The sequence below is a fragment of the Pezoporus flaviventris genome, unplaced genomic scaffold (assembly GCF_033815535.1).
Source record: "Pezoporus flaviventris isolate CSIRO_AGI_PZ_B2104156 unplaced genomic scaffold, CSIRO_AGI_Pfla_v1 ptg000057l, whole genome shotgun sequence".
Lineage (NCBI taxonomy): Eukaryota > Metazoa > Chordata > Aves > Psittaciformes > Psittacidae > Pezoporus > Pezoporus flaviventris.
This window is the reverse complement of record NW_026892605.1, coordinates 4,809,037-4,830,112: the sequence shown is the minus strand read 5'-3', so window position 1 is coordinate 4,830,112 and position 21,076 is coordinate 4,809,037. Positions and strand designations below refer to the sequence as shown.

The following is a 21,076-nucleotide window of genomic DNA, read 5'->3' as shown; positions in this document are numbered from 1 at the left end:
AGGATATATTTTAAAAATATATTTTTCATTCCTATTAATTTAAATCAGAATTTTTAAACTGCCAATGATCAGTACTTTGATATAGTAAGAACTTTTGGGTCTGTAATTAATATTTCACTTATTTGCTGCTAAGGCCACAGAATGCTTATATTTTCCTAGCAGAATTTTGTATATTCAGACTTAATTTGGTTCCCAAAATGTTCTTTGACTTTGGAATTAGTAGTTAGTTGAACAATGTCTCGCACGATCAAGAGAAGACTCTATATGATCCTTGATACTGCCCATATTCATAAAGATATACATAGCTAATTTAATATTTATTTACTGCAACATGCCACCTCTGGTGTCAAGATACTAAGGACCAGCAATCAGTTCTAAACTCTGCTTATTTTGTTAAAGAAACCAAATAGTCTTCTTTTAGTCTCTCATTCGAACCAAAGTAAGTCAAATGGAAAAGTATTTGATAAACATAGAAAGTCTTACTTAACTTGTTTTCCCAGATGCAGAACTGTACTCAAATCCAAACTTTTATCTCTATTCTTAGATAATAAAGAGAGAACAGATGATGTTGTGATGTGGTTAAGAAGTCTTATTGGCAGGAGTCTGAGTGTCAGCTCGGTACTGCTTTGCTCATTTCAAACAAATTTCAGCATAAACCTACACCAGTGTCTATTGTGCACATGCTCAAGAGTGTTTTTAAAATTGTTATTGGTTCTGGTTTTCATATTCATCTGCAAGCTGCCACATTGTAGTAATATGAGTCTAACTGCAAGTCTTGGGAGGATGGGAAAAATAATAACAGAAGGATTCTTGAAATCTCTGAGGTATTATGGAATAGGTTTTGATAAGCCATTATGTTGTGATTTTATGATGTGAATATTGAAAAATTATCTCAGCTGGAATTAAAAAAAATGCTTTCCACTTTCGTATCCTCCTGTCAACACTATTTCTAATACGCTATGAATTACTGAATCTTATGGAAGCAGTTTCCACCTAGGTACCTGAAAGCTGCTTTGACTTCTTTTGTGTGCATATAGGGTTGGGATGGATTCTCACCATATACCAGCTGTGGCTAAAACATGGGTAGAAAGATCTTTTCTCAAGCTTTGGGAAGGACCATCATAAATGACTAAATCAAACACTGTAAAATGAGATGTGTCAATTGAAGATGGTGATTTATGCTATCGCCTTCACATAAGTGCAGATGCATATCCACGATCAATTAGTGTAACTTAAGTTACAAAAGGTTACTTTGTCAGCAACTCAGTATATCTTATACCTCCCAGTGGTGCAGGACTGACCACTGATTATCCTGTATTTCTGACTAGTGTAATACTAGAAATTAAAATACACACTTACAGGAGTTTAAGAAAAATTTCTTTGTTTTGGTCTCTCCTGAATGTGATTTTTCGACACTGTACAGGAGTTTAGAAAGGAGTGACTAGCTACAATGCAGATCAAGAAGGACAGTTTATATAGTTTGTATGAACTACACCCAACCCATAGAAACGCTTCCTTAAAACACAGGACCAAATGACTTTAAGCCCCTGGAGTTGCAGTTGAAACTGGCATTACTTCATTTTTTTCAGCAGAGGTAAGAGGCTTAGCTGTATCGCCTGAGGATAAAGCCAGCCCCAGTATCTATCTGTGACCTGCTCTTTTTTAAGCATATAGGTATTTGAAAGCAATCTAAAGATTGGTTCATAACCTTTGCATATGACTTGAATAAGTTTACATTTATGTGGGCTCATACTCACTGGAACTGGCAAAACTGGCCTAACTACAGGCAAAATTACAAACCAAACCAAATGTAATACCAGAACAATCTGGTATTTGTGTAATCACATGGATGTGTGAGGGTACACTTGAGTTTAGTAGTCAGATTTATAGATTATTGTATCGGACACTCTTCAAATTATACCCAAATTCAGCTCAGTCAAACCTTATCTGCTTATATATAAGTTCACATCTGTCTGCACTGCCCATAATCCTGTTTGTTAATTAGTACACTCAATTGGAAGCTGACTACTCTAGAAATCTTCAAAGTTGTAATTTCATATTGGATGTGTCTGCTTCAACAGCTGATGTTTCCAAGATTTCAGGTACACTTTATCCACACATAGCAAATTACTGATAAATGTGACTGCACTGCAGAAAACCAGAGAAAAACAGCTTTAAAGATTACATTTTGTAGGATCCTCTCCATTGGCCACTACTTAATAAGAAAACTGACTGAAGCAATAAGCACAATAACTCCCAGCAGCTGCTTTGGTGTGATACAAGCTTAACAAACAAAGGGGAGATTGTGGAGAGTGAGGGTGCTGGTTTACCAGAGGATGAAACAGCTTATTTCAGCTCTCATTAGTCATAATACACAGTATTAGGGTTTTCAATAAGTAAAAAAGAGAACTATGTGGATAACTGAAATCCATTTGGAAGGTTAAAAAATACTTACAGAGCCGTAGACTTTTCCTTTCTTGTTCATGGCTAAATAATAGTTGCTCTTAATAGATTTAACTGCCACAACTCCAATTTCTACAGATGTTATTTCCAATATGCCTAAAAAATAAAAATTGAGCTATTTAATCACTTCATTAGAGGATTTTCTTACTATAGAAAGTCAATAAGCCTGAAGAACATTAAACTTCTAATATTCAGAACCAACTGACCAACAAACTTTTGTAAAATTTTTTAAACCATTACAAGAATATACACAAACATTGTTTCAATTAATGTTTCCTTTGCTAACCCTGCATTTTAAACCCGACAAATACTGAAACAGCTTTATTCTTCTTAGCATAGATCTTAATAAAATTTATCATAAGAGACATCTGAACCACAGCATTAAATTAAATCTACAGCATATGTCAATAGAAATGTTAGATTTCCCACAATCTTCAAAACCCGTGGTAAACTATTTATTTCTTGTAGGACATTTAGATAAACTAAATCTCTTGGCTGAACTGAGCTGATAAATTCACTTTTGGCAAGTGTGTTGACATTCTGGGATATAGTAAGACTAACCCTAACGGCCACACTATCTTTGTCTTTCAGATATCAGAAACATTTTGCTCTGTTTGTAATAAATATGATTAATTTTTTTTTTTCTTTAAAACAGACTCTTTCTGGTATACTGGATGGCTCAAGGGGCCAGTAATGGGAGACAGGAATTTTCATCTCTATGTTTTCTGCCCAAGAGCATACTGATTTGGGAGCAGTAGAAGTTACTTGACTTTAAGAGATCCCTTTTCAAATATTGCTAGAGTAACTGGATGGCTATGCTGTTTTATCATTGAATCTTAATACAGGATAAGTATATCTCCAACCAAATAACTTCTAAATTGTTTATCCAGGTAGTATGCCTGGCTCCAACAATTCTCCTGATATTAAAACAGTAGTAGTCAGAACAATTATACATCTAAATCAGTAGTCACTAAGGGTCTAAAAATAGGGAAATTACAGGAAGGGCAAAAGTGTTTAGAAACTGTAAAGAACATCCTAGACCAAGTAGAGCAAGCAAACAAATAATGTGACAAATAGATCAGGTGGAAAAACCTTGCTGAATTGCTACCTGTTTAAAAAAAGAAAAAAAAAAAAGAATCTGCAATAATTTATTTCTCAATATATTCTATGTTTTTTGTCTGAACAGGGTAGTACTGGAAAATCCATATATTTTTTCATTTACTTAAAAATTCCTTTTGGTAAACACAGATCCACTGAATCCAACAGTGTAACTTGGAATTCAGGGCTTTTCACGGAAATTCTGATTTTCTGTCCCTGAAAACTGAATGCAGTCTGTTCAGAATGTGGAACCATGTGGACTTTATTGTGGAGCAGATGTGAGGAAGAAGTTCTTTTGCTGTAATATTTTTTTAAATGGCTGCTTTATATACAATGCAAAAGCCATTCTGTATGGGCATTGAACTCAGGAGCGAGGGTGCTACTTCTTCTCTGACTGGAAGTAGAGACTTTCATGTTAGCTGGGCAGCAGCTGTGAGTCAAGCATGAGAAGGCAATAGCTGATTTTTATTGGGAAGTAAACTGATGACACAGTTTATGTGTATGAAGGAGAGAGAGAACATCAAACTGGCCAATTTAACATGAAAGACCTCCTTTTGTCAAGAATAAGCGGTGGCTTTTCCTGGATGCATTTTAAAATATATATATAAAATTCTGTATTTATATAAGCTGCAAAATATTTTGATATTAAGATATATAAATTCTAATGCAATAACCAGAACCTTTGTTTTTACTTAGTGAGAAACATTAGGCTGGCAACAGATATAAGGTCTCTAGTCTTTACATATAAGAAAGACTTCAGTGAGAACTGCAAGATAAACAGTAGGTCTAGGACCTATTGAAGCCCCTCAGAAAATGGAACATATTAAACAAGAAATAATGGGGAAAAAAAAATACCTTGCTCAACTCTGTAACGAGATGAAAGTGAAGGATTCTTTTGTTTAAATATTGGTATAAAAATACAAATATAAATGTTGACAGACACATCAATCATGTGCAATTAAAAAAACCCCAATTGATAAAGTCTGCTGTTGCAAGATTTTTATGATATGATTCTTATTTGTAGCATTAAAAAAAAATCAGCATTGCTAGGGGTAGAGTTCCATTTATAAACTAAGAAAACTTTACCTTTACTGTGAAATATCTGAATATCCACTGAGCTTCTTATAGCTGTGTGAGAACAATTCTGCATTAATGGCCTCTCAATCTTGAAACTCAGATTTGAACAAGCAAAGTGAATGCACAGTTGCATACAGAGCTGCAAGTCTGCTGCTTTTGAGAGAGAAAAACAGTTCCCCAAATTAGCTTATTCCATCCTCAGTGGTACCCAACAGAAGCAAAGGCCTCTTCAGTAGCTTGAGGTGCTTAATTACTGCCAAGCAGAAAAGATATGGCTGGCTGTCTAAACAAAAACTCTAAACACGACTTCCATTAGTTGTAACTAATGTTAGCTTGAGAATTAGCACAAGATGCTTAGGTGGAAATAAGAGGAGCTACAATGTGGGGAACTCTGTAATATAAGAAGACTCGGCAAATGTGAAGGAAGAGTCAGTTAAGACCCATGACCTACTTTGAAGGCTAAATGGTCTACTTTTGCAAAGGAGCCATATATAATTTTCCATACATAAGCTGAAAAGAATAATGCTCTCTCATCTCAAGAGAAGTTGTGAAGGCTCCTTAAATAGGTCTTGATAGTCAGCTCATATATACCAAATGTCATGCCATTGATATAAGCAGATCACAGAGTTCATACTAGCCAAGGCCTATCATGTTTATATTAGTCTTAAATTCACATTTTCACGTTTTCACACTTTCAAAGTATAGAAAACTCAAACTTGTTTTCCTGACTTTCTGTGAGAATATTAATACAGAACAGTGGACTTTAATATTTCTCCCATGTGAGACATGACCTAAAGTATTTGTGCTGTAAATGAAAAAAAGTTAAGTGGGGTGCCTAAAGTTATGTGGGTAACAAGCTATCAGATAATAAGAACGCTGTGCAAACACTACCACAGTGTTTTGCTGTTTTTTTTTATTGTATTTTTCATCCAAAAAGTGATGCGAAGACTTTAGTCAATTCTTTCTACAGAAATTTATTGCTGTATCCTGAACTGTGTCACCAGCAAAACTAAGCTGGGTCCACCCATTTCTAACAAGGGCAGCAACCAAAAAAAACCCCTACAAAACCTCAAAGATACTGACATAAAATGTGCCATTATTAATCTTTATGTTAAAATGGATGTTATATTTTGAAATGAAGTTATATTTTGTCATATTATCCATGAAAATAACACCACGTTAGACCATTTCAAGTCACTGTTACACCTGAAGCTGAAGGAGAACAGTTCTTAAATAAGAAATTTGTACTGAATAAACCCATTTTAAGTGTCTTGTACTTGAATGATGGAAATGGTATGTCCTCTTCAGTACAATACCTAAGCTAACACAAGTATTCATACAATAAAAGATAGTAATTTTTTGTGGTGAAGTTTGTTTGCAATCTTACGTTCCATTATATCCTCAGTGGAGCAGTTGAAAGGAGGTAATCAGGCGTAATGTTACTACATTTACATTTTGTCTTCAGTAACTAGCTTAATTATACCTAGTTACGCTATTTAACTGGAGCCAAATGTAGCTGAATTCTTCAGAACTATTATCAGTTTGATCTCATCACCAGTGTTCCTGGATTTATTGAGTGTGTTTTGTGTATTTGGAAGTTGAAAAGTGCATAATTTTCCATGACAATTTTGCATATTCTAACCTCTGCAGTATTTGGTGGGGAGAAGGGAAAATTTTATTGAGTATTTTTCTTTTAACTTAGTTTAATACTCTTGATCTATCACGCTTTAGTAACAGGGACCTAATAATGCTAAAATGGTAATTTCCTACACTGCTACTCTCTATATGTCCCAGATACCCCACTGGAATTACATGATAGTTACAAGAAGAAAAGTAGCTTTTGTCTAGATTGCAAATTATTCAGTATTATTTACAGATTTTCTCAGGAGACTCTCTTATGAGTTTGATACAAATCTATTGAAGACAAAAGGAATCATTTCCTAGGTGCCAGTGATGTAGACGAAAATTTCAAAGGTCAGCATGAGAACACCAACTCATCTGACATGGATCTACAAGCAGAAGTCATTAAAACCTTTCAAAACCTTGGAATAGACGGGATTGAAATCAAATGCCTTTGATGTAAGGGTGAAAATATGTATTTGATTATTCTTGAGTCATTATTAAGTTCAGCAGGAATGTATAAAAAAAGAAATTGAGACATAACAGTATGAAGTTTAAAACTAGTGTTTTCCCCATCTAACGAAACTGACTTCTTTGACGGCACAACAAATTTTGTATTTTCCTCAAGGTCTATGCAGTAGAGTCATTGGCTGTGATTGCACGTCTATACTACTGCAATAAAAAATAGGCTGTCAAGCTTAACTCTCTAAAATTTCATATTCTTCAAGTGCTACAGGCTTGGCGGTAAGAGCCTATGTGTTGTCATAGACAGTATGTCTGAAAGGACGACAGACCACTGTGGGTACTCCCCTGGCCTTAGTTAGGAGAACAACGCTTGACAGATGGTTGCCCTCAGACACCTTCAAAAAATTCAATTCTATGACCTGCCAGGTAAGCTCCTCTCCGTCTACATTAGAAAGTGTTTTAGAATCCAATCTGCAGGTCGAAGGAGGTGATCCTACTCTACTCTCTTCTCGTGAGACCCCACTCCTGGTACTGTATACAGTTCTGGTGTCCTCAACATATAGAGGACATGGAACAGTTGGAACAGGTCCAGAAGATGGCCACGAGGATGATCAGGGGACTGGAGCATCTCCCGTATGAAGATAGGCTGAGAAAGTTGGGGCTGTTCAGCCTGGAGAACAGAAGCTGTGTGGAGACCTCAGAACAGCCTTCCAGTATTTGAAGGGAGCCTACAAGGATGCCAGAGAGGGACATTTCATCAGGGACTGTAACAACAGGACAAGGGGCAATGGGTTTAAACTGAAACAGGGGAAGTTCAGGTTACATATACGGAAGAAGTTCTTTACTGTGCAAGTGGAGAGGCGCTGGAACAGCTTACCCAGGGAAGTGGTAAATGCTCCATCCCTGGCAGTGTTCAAGGCCAGGATGGACAGAGCCTTGGGCAATGAGGTCTAGTGTGAGGTGTCTCTGCTCATGGTAGTGGGACTGGAACTAAATCATCTTAAGGTCCTTTCCAACCCTAACCATTCTATATTTCTATGATTTGAAATGGCCTTCTTGTAATTTGAGCCTATTAATTCTTGTTTAAACTCTAAACTAACTTGGAAAATGAGATATTTTCTTTGCAGAAACCTTTTACATATTCAGTATTTATTATCACACCTACCTAACTAGCTACCAATTTCTGCTCTCTAGCACAGTTTTTCAATGCTTTCCTTAAAGCTGTCAGGTTTTCTAGACCTTTGGATACTCTTGTGCTTGTGTCCACAGAATGGTCATAGTCCTCTTACTGAAGTCTTACCAGTATTAATACATGAAGGAACATTTCATATTTCTGCACAGAATGTATGCATACTCACACATTTATGCATGTTTACTTTTACATTAATATGATAATACCGATTCATGTTTAGTTTGTGATCCACCACCTCAGATACATGGAATAAATGTAAGCAATTATTCCTCATTCTGTAGTTGTAAGTTTGATTACTTCTGATTAAATGTTGTGCTTTGAACAGGTCCCAGTTAAATGCCCATTTTTTTATTTCATAGTTTGTCTAATTTGTCAATATTGTTTTGAGTTCTTATTCAGTCTGCCAAAATATTTGCAACTATTATAGGTTTCATATTGCCTTCAACTTCAATAACCATGTTTTTCTTCCTTCATTCAAGACATTAATGAATTTCTGATTAGGAGATATCCTGAAGAGAGTCTTGGAACTTGGTGCCTCTGTTCAGGTTTGCAGTGAAAACCTGCTAATTCCCTAGTATGGCTGTAAGATTTTGCTTGCTGATCTTAGTTACGAGGATATCATTAGAGAGATTAGAGTCAAAAATCATTCTGAAATTTATGATGTCTACTTACTTTTTTCCTATAAATGAAGATTTTTATCTAATCACAACTGAAAATTAGGTTGCTATGGTATTACTTCTCTTTGATTAATTCTTTTTGGTCAGTAATTTCTTTTGTGTTTATAACCATGTATTTAAAAATTATTTTCCCTGTATTTTTCTCAGGATATGCTGACTTGTCTCTAGGTCTTTGTTTTTCCCTTTTTAAAGAAACGTAGCATATTTACTGCTTCCTCAGTTATCTGAGGAGTGTTTTTTTTTTTTCCACAAGTTTTCAGAATGAATCTCTATAGACTTTTGGCCAGCCTACTCAGTAGAGTGAGTAAATTTTATCAAGTTAAAACCAGATAAATCATCTAACTCATTTTGATCTTGTTCTTTTTCTGTTCCAACCAATATTAACTTTTCTCTGGAGCTCCTGTTTCTTTGCTGTGAAAACTGAAACAAAAGTGAAACTTCAACATACTGTGATGCTTGTTTCTTATATCTTCTTTTATAACATTGCTTGGGCTCAGGCATTTCCATGACTTAAAACTTTTAACTCCAAGAAAATGTGTAAGGTAAAAAATTTCCATAATATAATGTGACTTGTAATTAGGTGTGATAATAAAAGCTATCAAAAATCAATATTCTTGGAGGAAAATTCTTGTTATTAGTGACTTATTTCTGCTTCCATGCTTTTTAGGAACTTGGAAAGAAAAATAAAATAATTAAAAAAGAAATGCTGTGGCCTCCATTATGGTTTTAAAACAGATAGCATGCTATTATTCTACAGCCGTGATTCTGTAAACTTCAACAATTACAACTAATCCCCTTTGACCACATCCACTCTAAAAGCATAGCTTTCAATACCCAAACCATTTCCAACTCATTATAATTAGAAACATTTAAAACATCAACTTGAGATGTGCCCTGTAGCTATGCATGTGCTGTCTTTACAGGTCCCAAAGGCTAGAAACATATTCCCAATAGAAACCAAATATATTTAACTTAAATAAACTGTATTTTTATAGTTTATAAAAATGATCATTATATAAATAACAAGGCAACAGAAAGCTGACTGGCTGTCTTTCTCTGCACAGAGGGACTGTAAAAAGTACTAGTGAAAAATTGCTCTTACATAATTCTGTACTCTAATTCTAAATGTCCCATGTTTTTATAAAAATTACAGTAATTTGAAACAAAAAGTTTCCTAGAAATATGCTAGAATATGAGCAAAAAAAAATATCCTAGAGCTTGAGTGAAACTATTTCAAGTAATTTGATAGGACATTTGACAGAGAACCAGATGCATTATGAAGGCAGTACTGCAATGGATCCAAACATACCCTGCAATGAGAACCACTTGATCCTGTGACCAAATACAACTTGTCTGCAGTGAAATGAGGCAGTGGCCAGTTCTCTACAGCTGCATCATTTGTGTAATAAGTTCTTAAAAAGCACTTTAAATGTCTGTAACTCTAGTTGAAGTCCTTTAACATAGAGAAACAGGACCACTTTGCATCTTCCTTTCCTTTTCAGAGATTAGCCCGTATATGAGGCAATCCACAGGCACTCACTCCCTCCCTTGCCTGCAGAAATACTGCAAATGAGGAGTGAATTCAGCTGGATGGAATGTGATCATGACTGAGAGCTTCCAAAACTTTCCAGTTTCCCAAATGGTGACAGGAAGCTGCTGCTCTTGGTGGGCAACTGGAGAGAATGGAACTTCGTAACATTCGTTTGAACTGATTTTTCAGAACTTTTGTTTGTACACCCTCCAGTGAACTTCTCTGAAGAGGTAGCTTTGACTGGCATTGGTTTGCATCAAACAAAGTCACTGAAAAGGCAAAACATTAAAGATTTAGTAGTTCAAAAAGCTCTCTTAGTAGGTATCTTGAAAAAGAGTGGTTTGAAAGCAATAAGAAAACAGGTTGGATGTGGTTCATGAAAGAGTGAAGTACTAAGGAATGAGAGGCCACTGACAGTGTTTCCACTCTGTTTCACCATTTACACCTGTGCAAAGCAAGCTGAAAACATCCCCAGGTGACAAGTTATATTGTTCTTATCTTTTCTTTGTTTTGTATAAGAATTACTGACAACAGAAAGCCAAAGATGATGGAGTAGAAGATAGGAAATGGAAGATGCGCTAAGACAGACTCGCCTTTGGAAGTTTTTTCAGCAAGAAAAAGCAGTGCCATTAAAATGTAATCTTACAGATTTTACAATAGTCTTTGAAGGCAGCTTAAGATACAAACTTATGTTGCCATGTAAATGATGCCACACTTATGGGCATAAATATCAAATAATAACCAATGTGAACCTTAACTTGATCCTTTACTTAAAACTAAAACTTCATGTGCAGATAAAATCAGTTCAGTGCTTTTCATTATTATTTAATATTTTCTAAGACCTCCACCCTTCCTGCTCTAAATCAGAAGTACTGAAAGATTGCAAAGCAAGTTGCTAACGTGTCATCTTTAGATCAACTATAGCCAAAATTCTAGTGTCCCATGAGGTTTCCAGTCCAATTCCCACATCTGATGATTTGGATAAGACTGAGATATGCATCCAAACTTCTGGAAGGCTGTGGGAACAGGACTTCTGAGCCTTCCTGCATTATCACAATATCAGCATAAGATGTGAAATCTCCATGGTGCATACATACCATGTAAAAGACTAACTATTAGAGCCTTTTCTCAGACCCACAAGGGGATTATAGGAAAACTAAAGTGTTCCTCATTTCCTTATCTACTGCTTTTATAGCTTTAATATCATAGCATAACAAGGACCACTTAGCAGTGTTCTGTAGACCAAGTAAATGGAAGGGTGTCAGAAGCAAGAGTACATGGGAAGAGAGAACTTCATTAACAATGCAATAGTGAGAGCTGTTGATTAGCAAAGGAGGAGTTTAAGTTTAGCTACAAGAATGACAGGAATCATTTTAGCTAGTATACATCCTGACACTTAACAGAAACAATCCAGGAACAGTTATCCTACGTTTTTCCCTCTTGTCAGTGAAGAGAGGCATCTCCAAAGAACAGTTCTAAACACCACCAATCTCTGTAAAATGTCCAAAGTTAGATGAGATAATCTTAAGTAAAGGAAGTTCTGGAAGCGACTCTGGGACATATCAATGCTGTCAGTTGAATTCAGATCTGCACTCTATGATACCTTGTCCATCACCTTCATCACTAACGTGTAAGCATGTCATCAGATTTAGCCAAAGTTCTAGAACTATCATGCAGGAGGGAAGATAAACAGTTTGCTTCCTTCACATGGATTTAATTCATGCAGTGGAGATGGGATGGCTACAGGTAGAGCCAACTGTACTGAGCTCATTAATCAGAGATCAAGATTTCTTGAGCTCTATGCTTTGATTGAGATTAGGCATAGACAGTGTCAGAATTCATTAGCTGACCTGTTTCTGGGATGGAGGTTTTATAACTTATGACTCATACTGACCGAAGAATGGTAGCAGTTCATACACCAAGAGAAAAAAAACAACACCCACCCCAGTATATATGGTTGAATGCAGCGTTGCAGTTATCTGATTTGTTAGATTTCTTGACAAAGATGGCTTAAGGAGTTCCAGCCCTCCCCTCCCCCAGATACATTTTCCTGCCTCTGTGCTGAAGTTCACCAACCCTTCAAATATAGCAGCACTATAAACAAAATCATTGGAATGATCTGTCTTGGAAATAACTCTCAATAGAAAACAAATCAACCTAAACCCCTAAGGACTAAACAATCCAAGTTTTTTGTAGTCATTCCTAGTGGTATATGTTTTCTAGACCTCCTATTGCTCTCCTTCTGGTACCTTTCCAATTGGCCAATTTTTTAGAAATGAGGTGGGTGCCCAAGACTGGACTGATGTACTAACAAGGGCCTGATGGGTACTGAATTGAACAGAAAGATTACTTCATGTGTTTATAAGGAAACTTGGATCCCAATCCAAATCCTAATCGAAACTTGGCAGTCCATATATGTTTCCATTTAGTAGACAGGACCAGGCACTCAGGATTTCTGCCAGATCTTAAACTTTTAGGTCTCCACAGAACTACACAGGAGAATGAAAAGCATATAAGAGACTAGTAAGAGACTAGAGCACAGTAAATTTTCTCAGCTGCCTATTTCAGCCTGGGTGGAATCCTGAATTACCTTTCACATTCATGATCATTACATTTACCTCTTGCATTTTACCATTTATTTAAGTTTCAATGTGAATATTTGCCAACTGGAATAAACTGGATGACGTTAAGGCTGTTCATTGACCATCCTAACACACAAGGAAGGGATAATACATAAGTAGTGGCATTGCAGAAGAAACAGTCAAAACACATGGTGACTGCCAAGAGAAGTAGCTGTCCATCATCTGGAATCTCAGGGAAGGGAGGTCTTCTCTGTTCCCGCAGTCAGCTGCTGCTCAGTCAGGAGCTTCTAGCAGATACAGTAAATATATTCACAGTTGGGGTACAAATTATAATTAAATGGAGCCAGTCGCTATTTACCACTTGCAGGTATTAGCAGGCGGAAGTGAGACAGGGTGTTAAACTGGTCAGAGGATGTATAAACATGAAAAAAAGTATCCCTGTGAGACATATGGAGGTTTTGAGGCTCAAGAAACTAAGTGTGCTGCTGATGGCCTCTGTTACTTGTCTGTCAACAATCTTTATTCCCATTACAGGTTTGTTGCCTCCTACTGAGACTATCTGACATACGGTAACTGTTCCAGCTAAGGCTGCTCAGCTGCACATCAAAACGAGACAAGTTTCTTTCAACAGTTATGTTTAATTTGGGGCCTTATTTGCTTTTGTGATGAATCTCAACTTGATTCCCCATTGTGCAGAAGAACAGGACTGGAAAAATATAGTCTGTCATTTGCTAGTCTCAAATACGTATGTTCTTGAGAAATGTAGGAGAGAGAAGGAAACTCACTGCATAACTGTACAATAAAGCTCGGCAATGTGGGTCTCACTGTCTGTGCTAGGTAGGATCCTCTCCTAAATTTGTATGGGCTTAATTACCTAATAATAGGGTAAAAGAAAAATCGCAAAGTTCAGCAGGCTCCTCTTTAAGAGACTATGACTAGGTACAGTTCCTAGCAGTATCCTGCTGCTGCTATGTTTCTCTGGAGGGAGGGAAAAAAAGGATGTTTTTGTGTTTTTCCTACAAATCAGAAACCTTCCAAACACACTAATCCACCACATCAATTAGCTGTTTGTTCTAACGGTTTATGTCTGTCTTTGCCTCATACAGGAAAAAGGAATTCATGGTATTTTTAAATATGGGATCCACATGTTTATACTGCAAGACTACCCCTGGACAGTTATAATGATCACTCTTTTTCACATAATTATCTTTGGTGGCAGTTACTCATCAACACTTTCAGCAGTTTTCTTCTACAATGCCACAAATATTCCTAATATTGCTTGGTCACAGTAATCACTTTTTTTACAACAAATTTTATAATGACTCTGGGAACAGAATTAACATCTGAGAAATGTAGATTAGGGTTGTTGTATGGTCTGGGAGATGAGTATTAAGAAAATGACTGCAAACAATAGCTCAGTGTATCTTAAAGTTCTTAACTGTTGCTTGTCCATTGTAACTTTTTTTTTTTCCTCCACAAATTCTTTTCTTAATGGACATGGAAGTGATCAAATTAAAGGCAGGTCTCTTACCCTAATACTCATATTTACATAGTTTGGGTCAATGTTGTATATGATTTTAAGATGCCCAGTCACAGTCTGTAAGTATCTCATAACCCTGTGAATAGTCTGCAAACAAGCTACTGTCAAAACTTTTCCAGATAAAATACTTCTTGAAAGACACAATTATTATAACAATTGTTATTGGACAATCTTGGAGTAAATAAACAGAGATTAATTGCAAGTTGTTACTATATGAGAAGATGTTAAGGCCCACAGTTTAGCAACTGAAAAGAATTCAGTGAGTTCTGATTACTAGGTCGTTGCTTTGTCCATTTTTTTTTTGTTTTCTCTGACATGAATATAATACTTAATTCATCCTAAATTACAACCAATCAGAAGACACCATTTAATAACTGCATTATTCTTGTTATAATGCTGTGTGATCAGCTTCTCACATTTTAATGTTAGGTTTGTACTTTGTCTTACATGTTTTGTACTATTCTTTCACCATCAAAGGTATGCTGAAACACCAAAGCAAGTAACAAGGTCTGTTCCCTTGTACACAGATGTAAACTATTGCCTGCTATAGTGTGAGCACCTGATGTATGTCTTTCACAGTGTTTTCATCTTCAGTACTTGACTGTCTCCTAACCTGGCTGGACCTGGTAACTTCAGTCCTCTAGTACAAACAGTTTTTTTAAAACTTTGATGAGCAATGATAAGTGCTGCCTTCTTAAACATTCATTCAACACCTCATCAAAAAGCAGGATGACAAAATCGTCAATCTTGCACAGAAACTTAAAAGGCTGATTTGAAAGAGCACAATCACTTCACACCCTTCTGCTTTCACTATCCTCAAGTCTCCTTCTATATTGCTTCCTATCTTCCTTCCTGACATCCTCAGCAGCTAACAAGCATATTTTGCACACAAGATTGTATGATCTAATTGCACTTGGTTGTGCCACATGTCTTGTTCTTTTACTCAAAATCTGCTTCTCTAGCCTGGGTTGCTGAAATCCTTTTGGTTTTCCCTTTCCTTGAACTATGTAAATCTCTTGCACAAATACAACACTGTGCTTGGGACAGTTAATGGACAATACAATTCAGAAGGTTTGATACATTCTTTTCAGCTTTTTTATTCAACCTTTTGTATTAAATTGCTCTCAGGAGTTAACAGCACAAAATACCACTCAGCCAACCAACCCCAATCAACCACTGAATTGACAGCCAGTGCAGTTTCTGCTGTGATCCCAGTGGAATACTTGTCAGGGGATGTGTAGAGGGCAGGCAAAGACCCTCCTATCTTTTCCATATACTTTTATGTCAGGCTCAGAGATACTTCTGCTTACACTACTGTCTAACATTGCAAAGAGCACCTGGTCCCCAAACCGTTTGGTGAAAACATGCTGACAATCATATTTGCACCTTCTAGGGTGGTCTGGTGCATCCCTGAGAGTGCTTGGTTAAAATTTCCCTCAGACTATTACCTCTAGAGACATTACCTATAGCCCTCAGACACGTCTGTGCTTTTTCCATTCTGAGTCTCCGACATATTGTGAAGACTGTGTGGTAGCCCACCAGTTTGCTGTTTGCATAGTCTGGTGCCAAGGTCAAAGCCAAGGTCATAAAGACATCCTCTTGCAGGGCCTGTCGTGAGAGTGTATAAAATGAAAGAAACCAAGTCTGGCTTGGTCCTGTCCATATTTCTGCTTAGTGTACTTCCCTGCAGTTAACTATTCTGAGAATTCCCTGCAGAGAACTATCCTAAAATTCTGAAGTTCACTCCAGAAAGAAACAGTTCATGCCAAAAAAAAGCAAAGTGTGAGCCAGCATAGGCAACATGAAAGGTCAGAAGCTCTGAATCCAAAAACCACCTGGGGAGCTAAGTTATTTAACAGTGCAGACCTAGTCTTAGACTGCTACGGAGATGAGCAGCTGAAGGACAGAGCTGCTGTGTTTCTGTCTAGGATTTTGCATGTGGAGACAGATACTTCTGGGCAATGTCAGAGCAATAGTGTGTGTGCTGCTTCTATAGCCTGGCTACAGACAATAAATATAAAACTATGTACAATGTCTTATTGCTTGTGCATGAACCAGCTGCACAATTACATTCCAAGAAGCATCAACTTTTCTATACACTTCTTGTATAACTGATGCATGTTAACTATAAATTAATAGGTTAAAAATAGGGAACAAAATTAACCATTTTTCTCAGGAAGGTAATCAGCAAATTACTGTGTTTTCTGTGCTCAACATATTCATTAAGGAGCAACAGTAATGCCATGACAAACCCTGCTGATTATACTAAACTATTCAGGGTAGTAAATCTGAAGGAACTGGGAGTTAACTGTGCAAGTATCTCAGGATCCAAGCTGACAAGGCAATAAAATACCAGATAAAATTCGGTGTAGGTAAATGTTGTAAAAAGTGTTGCACAGAGGGAAAGTAATGTTGGGTTTATAGACATGGAATGTGTTACAGAATGGCTTATGGCCCTGATATCACTTCTTGGTCTTAGGTAGTAAAACAAAAATTAGGAAGGTAGAGGACTGTGCTAGTGAATGTTTAGGAAATGGAAAGTATAGCAACGAAGTTTAAATCCATCTGTGCTTTTATTTTGAACACTCACTCTATCCTAGTCATCTGATAAAAGATGGAACAGAACTGGAAAAGCTACAGGAAAGGACAAGATGCATGATCAGAAATAAGGATTAACTATTGTTTGAAGAATAACTAAAACCTAGGACTTTACAAGGTAGAACAGAAATGGTTTGAGGAGGGGGAATCTATAAAATTGTAGACCCACCTCGAGAAAATGAAGAAGCAACTATGCACTGAATCTTAAATAAAATAATTGGTCAGACATTTAAAACAACAGAAAGTATTTTTTCACATTTGTTAGATTACAGCAGTCATTGGTGGCATGTCAGTTTACACGAACTGAAAAAAATCAGAACAATTACTTCAAAAAACTTGTTCCTAGGACAAGTAAATAGATAATGTCATTAGTCTCTAAATTGCGTACCGATGGACACTAAGAAAGTATAATAGGCAGTTACCACTGCATGCTTGTTCTTCCTCCTCTTCAGTCTTCTACTGATACTGTCAGAGATAGGAAACCAGACTGACCTTTAGTCTGAAGCAGTAGACTTGACCTTTAATTCTCATGTATACATCTCCTCATATAGAGAAATGGAAGAAATTGCGGAAAAAAGCTAACAAAGGTTTGCCAAAAGCAAATTCTGTTAAAACTTATTTCATTTTATGACAATGTAATAGGTCATATAATGAAAAGACCTATGCAGTTAGGCTTTTGACAGTATCACATTACATTATCATAAATACACTAATTTCATACAAAACTGTATCGTAAGTGGGATGAAAATCAGTCTAGAAAACATTATTTACAGAACCATTCTCAATGATTTACTGCCAAAACAGAACAAATTACTCACAAATGTAATTTGAAGATGAAGAATGAGACAGTAATTTTACAGAAGAGTGTCTGGGTGGCTAGTGCTCCACAATATGAGCTTGAGTGAACAACACGGAAAGCAAACATACTCCTAGCATGTCTAAGTATGAATATAAGTGCATGAAATGCAAAAGAAAATCTTTCCACATACTCCAGCATTTGGAAAGCTTCTTCTGGGCTCTGGGCTCATTTCAAGGTATGTCTAAGGAGGGTAATCAGCATGGTCATAAGCCTAGAAAATATTATTTACAATGGAAAATTAAATAAATTCATCCTGTTTATCTTAAGAAGATGAGAGTTGGGAAGAGAAAGCATACCAGTAACTTTCAAATACTTAAAAGAATATCTGAAAAGAGGAATGCAATACTCCTTGCAAGAGGCAACAGAAATAACAAGCTCAACAGCACAGAAGAATAAGAGAGGATATTAAGAATAATAAGATTTTAATAAGGGTAGTAAAAAATCTCTGTATTCACTAAACTCGTTTGGAGTGTGTGCAGTCTTTAACAGCAAGTGATAAAGGGGGTTGAAACTAGACAGTCTTAAGGTCCTTTCCAACCCTAACTATTCTATGATCCTATGATTCTAAAGGTGTCCAGCAGAGTTGATGATAGGTATTATCCATATGTACAATGTGAGACATACATGGATGATAGGGATGCACCAAAAGATCTTTTGAGATTTCTTTCAAGCCTAAGAAGCTGTGTTTCCATACATAACAATTCAAACCAGTGTTTCTGAAAATGTTGGACTTACTACACTACAGACCAGTAATCTGCACAGTGTTGTCATAGGAAGTCAAACATTTCTGGAAATGGATGGACTTGCAGTGCACATGGTGTGCAGCAGATGTCCTGAAACATTCAGGATTTTTGGTTACACAGAAACCAGTAAGAACTACTCCATGATATTTCTGATCAATGTGCTGGAATTCAAGAAGAAATGCAAAGAATCATAAAAAGGCCCAGGCAGCAGAGGTCAGTCCAGATGTGTTAGATCTAGGTGACAGTAGAAGTGTGATCATTTAGATTTCTCCCATAAAAACTTCAAGAGTGTAAATATTTTTTATAGTGCATGGTCTTTATATATTCTGTAAAAACCTTGGAAATCTTGCCCCTGAACTGTGAACTTTATGTCCCTCATACTCACGTTCTTTATTTCCAGGTTTGTACTTACTGATCCTAACTGATATCTGATCAAATGCAATGCTAATCATAATTGCTTTTTGCTTTAATAGAAATGATTCAAACACTGTAGTCAGTGGTGATTAGAAATCAGATACCTATTTACTTCTGTCAAGGAAAACATAATTATGACAACAATACTACGCCTTTTACACTGAAATCTGAAGGGAATTCTACTTACAAAATAACAAACTTGCATACTGAGGTACCCTAAAGAACCTGGGATTCAGAATCTGCAAGCTGGACTCCTAACCGCAGCTCCTACAAGACTTAGAAATTTCTGGGAAACTTTTTCACAAATCAGGCTCACAGGCAGGAAATATCCTACAAAGCAAAGCATGAAGATAACAGAACCACTTCTGAAGATGTGATTCTTTATGTCCGTTTTACTCTGCCCACTTCCAATTAATTATTTTCTTTATATTCCTAATTTTCCTGTTGTCTCTTTTTCTCCTCAATCCCACACTGTAATCTCTTTCTCTCACCTTGTGGTAGATACTAACAAAAGAACTTGATAAAAAAAGAGTAAGTTGAAACATACAACTAAGAATCACAGTGGCTTCCTTTAAACTGTCAGTGTATTTATTTTCTTTATTTACTTTACTGGTTTGAAATCTGTGTGTGCCAAGACCACACTTCGGGAGCTCCTTGCTGTGTATAAACTAACACAATAATCAACAGTTACAAGTCACTGCTAAATCTATTGTAATGCATCCGCACAATCATAACTCACTTCCATGCAACTACAAAGCAACTCGACTGCCCACTCAGTCCCACCAGCTGCATTGTCAGCTGTCTATGAAAAATTGAAAGCCCTCAGAGAAAAGCAGGAGATAATAAACCAGTGTCTGGTAGGAAAGATGGAAGAAATTTTTATATCAGGATAAAATTATATTGAAAATATTTCCTTTGTTACGGCTACAGAGTAAAATCAATATATTACTGACACTATTTACAGGTGATTTTTGATTTCCATGCCTCATATATTTCATGTACATAATGAACAACAGCTAGAGCTCTCTAAAATCTTTAAAAGGCCAGTTGGTAAACTACCTTCTCAGTTGCCTACTATCAAAGTGTGACAGTTCTGGTAAAAAGATTTCTAGCATGCTGCCTGAAGGTACTCAATGTCAGTGCCACCGCTGCAAAAAGTGGGTCTTGTCAGCTGACAAGACCCATTGCCCACTGACCTCAGAAATCCCTTCTATTTGATCCTCACTTTTTGAATACAATCTCTTATTTCCAATGTAACAATTCCAGTGCTGTGGGACACATAGAAAGGAGATCTACGGCCACATTCCCAAACTGAGGCAGACTACCCACAGTAAGGAAGACTGGAAGTTTCCAAAGGCTGACTTAAGTTCATGCCAGATCTACCCTTCCTCCTTAAATCCCATTTCAACAGGAGATGTCAGACAAGTCAGTAAGTGACCAGTCTGGCACAGTTCTCACGTGGTTCACCATTATTTGCTCAAACTCAAGATTTAAGTCCAGTGCTCAGAAATAGATTTTAACAAGCAATATGCTCTTGTGTGAAGAGCATTATGCTCTTGTGTGAAGCCTTATCTCATCTTAGTTGATGTATAACACATAAAGTCAGTGATCAGTACTCTTAGAAAATACACTGTAATCATCTGCTAATACTTCAGCAACTCCTTATGCCTCAGCTGCTTCTGACATATCATACATAGCTCTGAAAACTAACAAAAAATGTTCTTGCAGATCTGTGGCCCGAGGTTGATTAAATCTATCATTTCTCTTAGCGCAAAACTAGTAATTTGTCACTTCCCTGATTGCTTGCCTAGTATCTCATAACAGCTATATCTTTGTTTACATGAAAACTCTTGAGCTATAAGCTACTCATTAACAAACCTAAATGAGAATTTCCAGCAAATGCAGAAGTTATTAGGAGATGACAACTACCATAACTACTTAAACATTACTTCTTCAAGAAACCTGGCTTACTTTTTAGTAACAAGTGGGCTAAACCAAATCACTAATGGATTTGTTATAGGACCACTCTGTAATGTCTTCCCACTCAGCCCTCATAAAATAGTTTTTATCATGTATATTAAAAACAGGCTATTACTTGTTTACTGTTAAAAGACATACTCCTGAATGCCATTTCCCCTTTATATCTGTATACATGTTACAATACCCAGAGTGAGTATGACCCACATTCCAGGACTGTTAGAGCCAGTAAGATCAGTT

The 21,076-nt window shown here is 36.6% G+C and overlaps 1 protein-coding gene across 1 annotated transcript in view; it reads right to left on the bottom strand.

Moving 5' to 3' along the window:
• Window positions 1–21,076, bottom strand: part of FGF10 (fibroblast growth factor 10) — a 59,753-nt gene that overhangs the window by 3,562 nt on the left and 35,115 nt on the right. Inside the window, exon 2 of the mRNA XM_061469432.1 lies at window positions 2,456–2,559. Within this exon, the coding sequence (XP_061325416.1) occupies window positions 2,456–2,559 (104 nt within the window). The remainder of the gene's footprint in view (window positions 1–2,455; window positions 2,560–21,076) is intronic.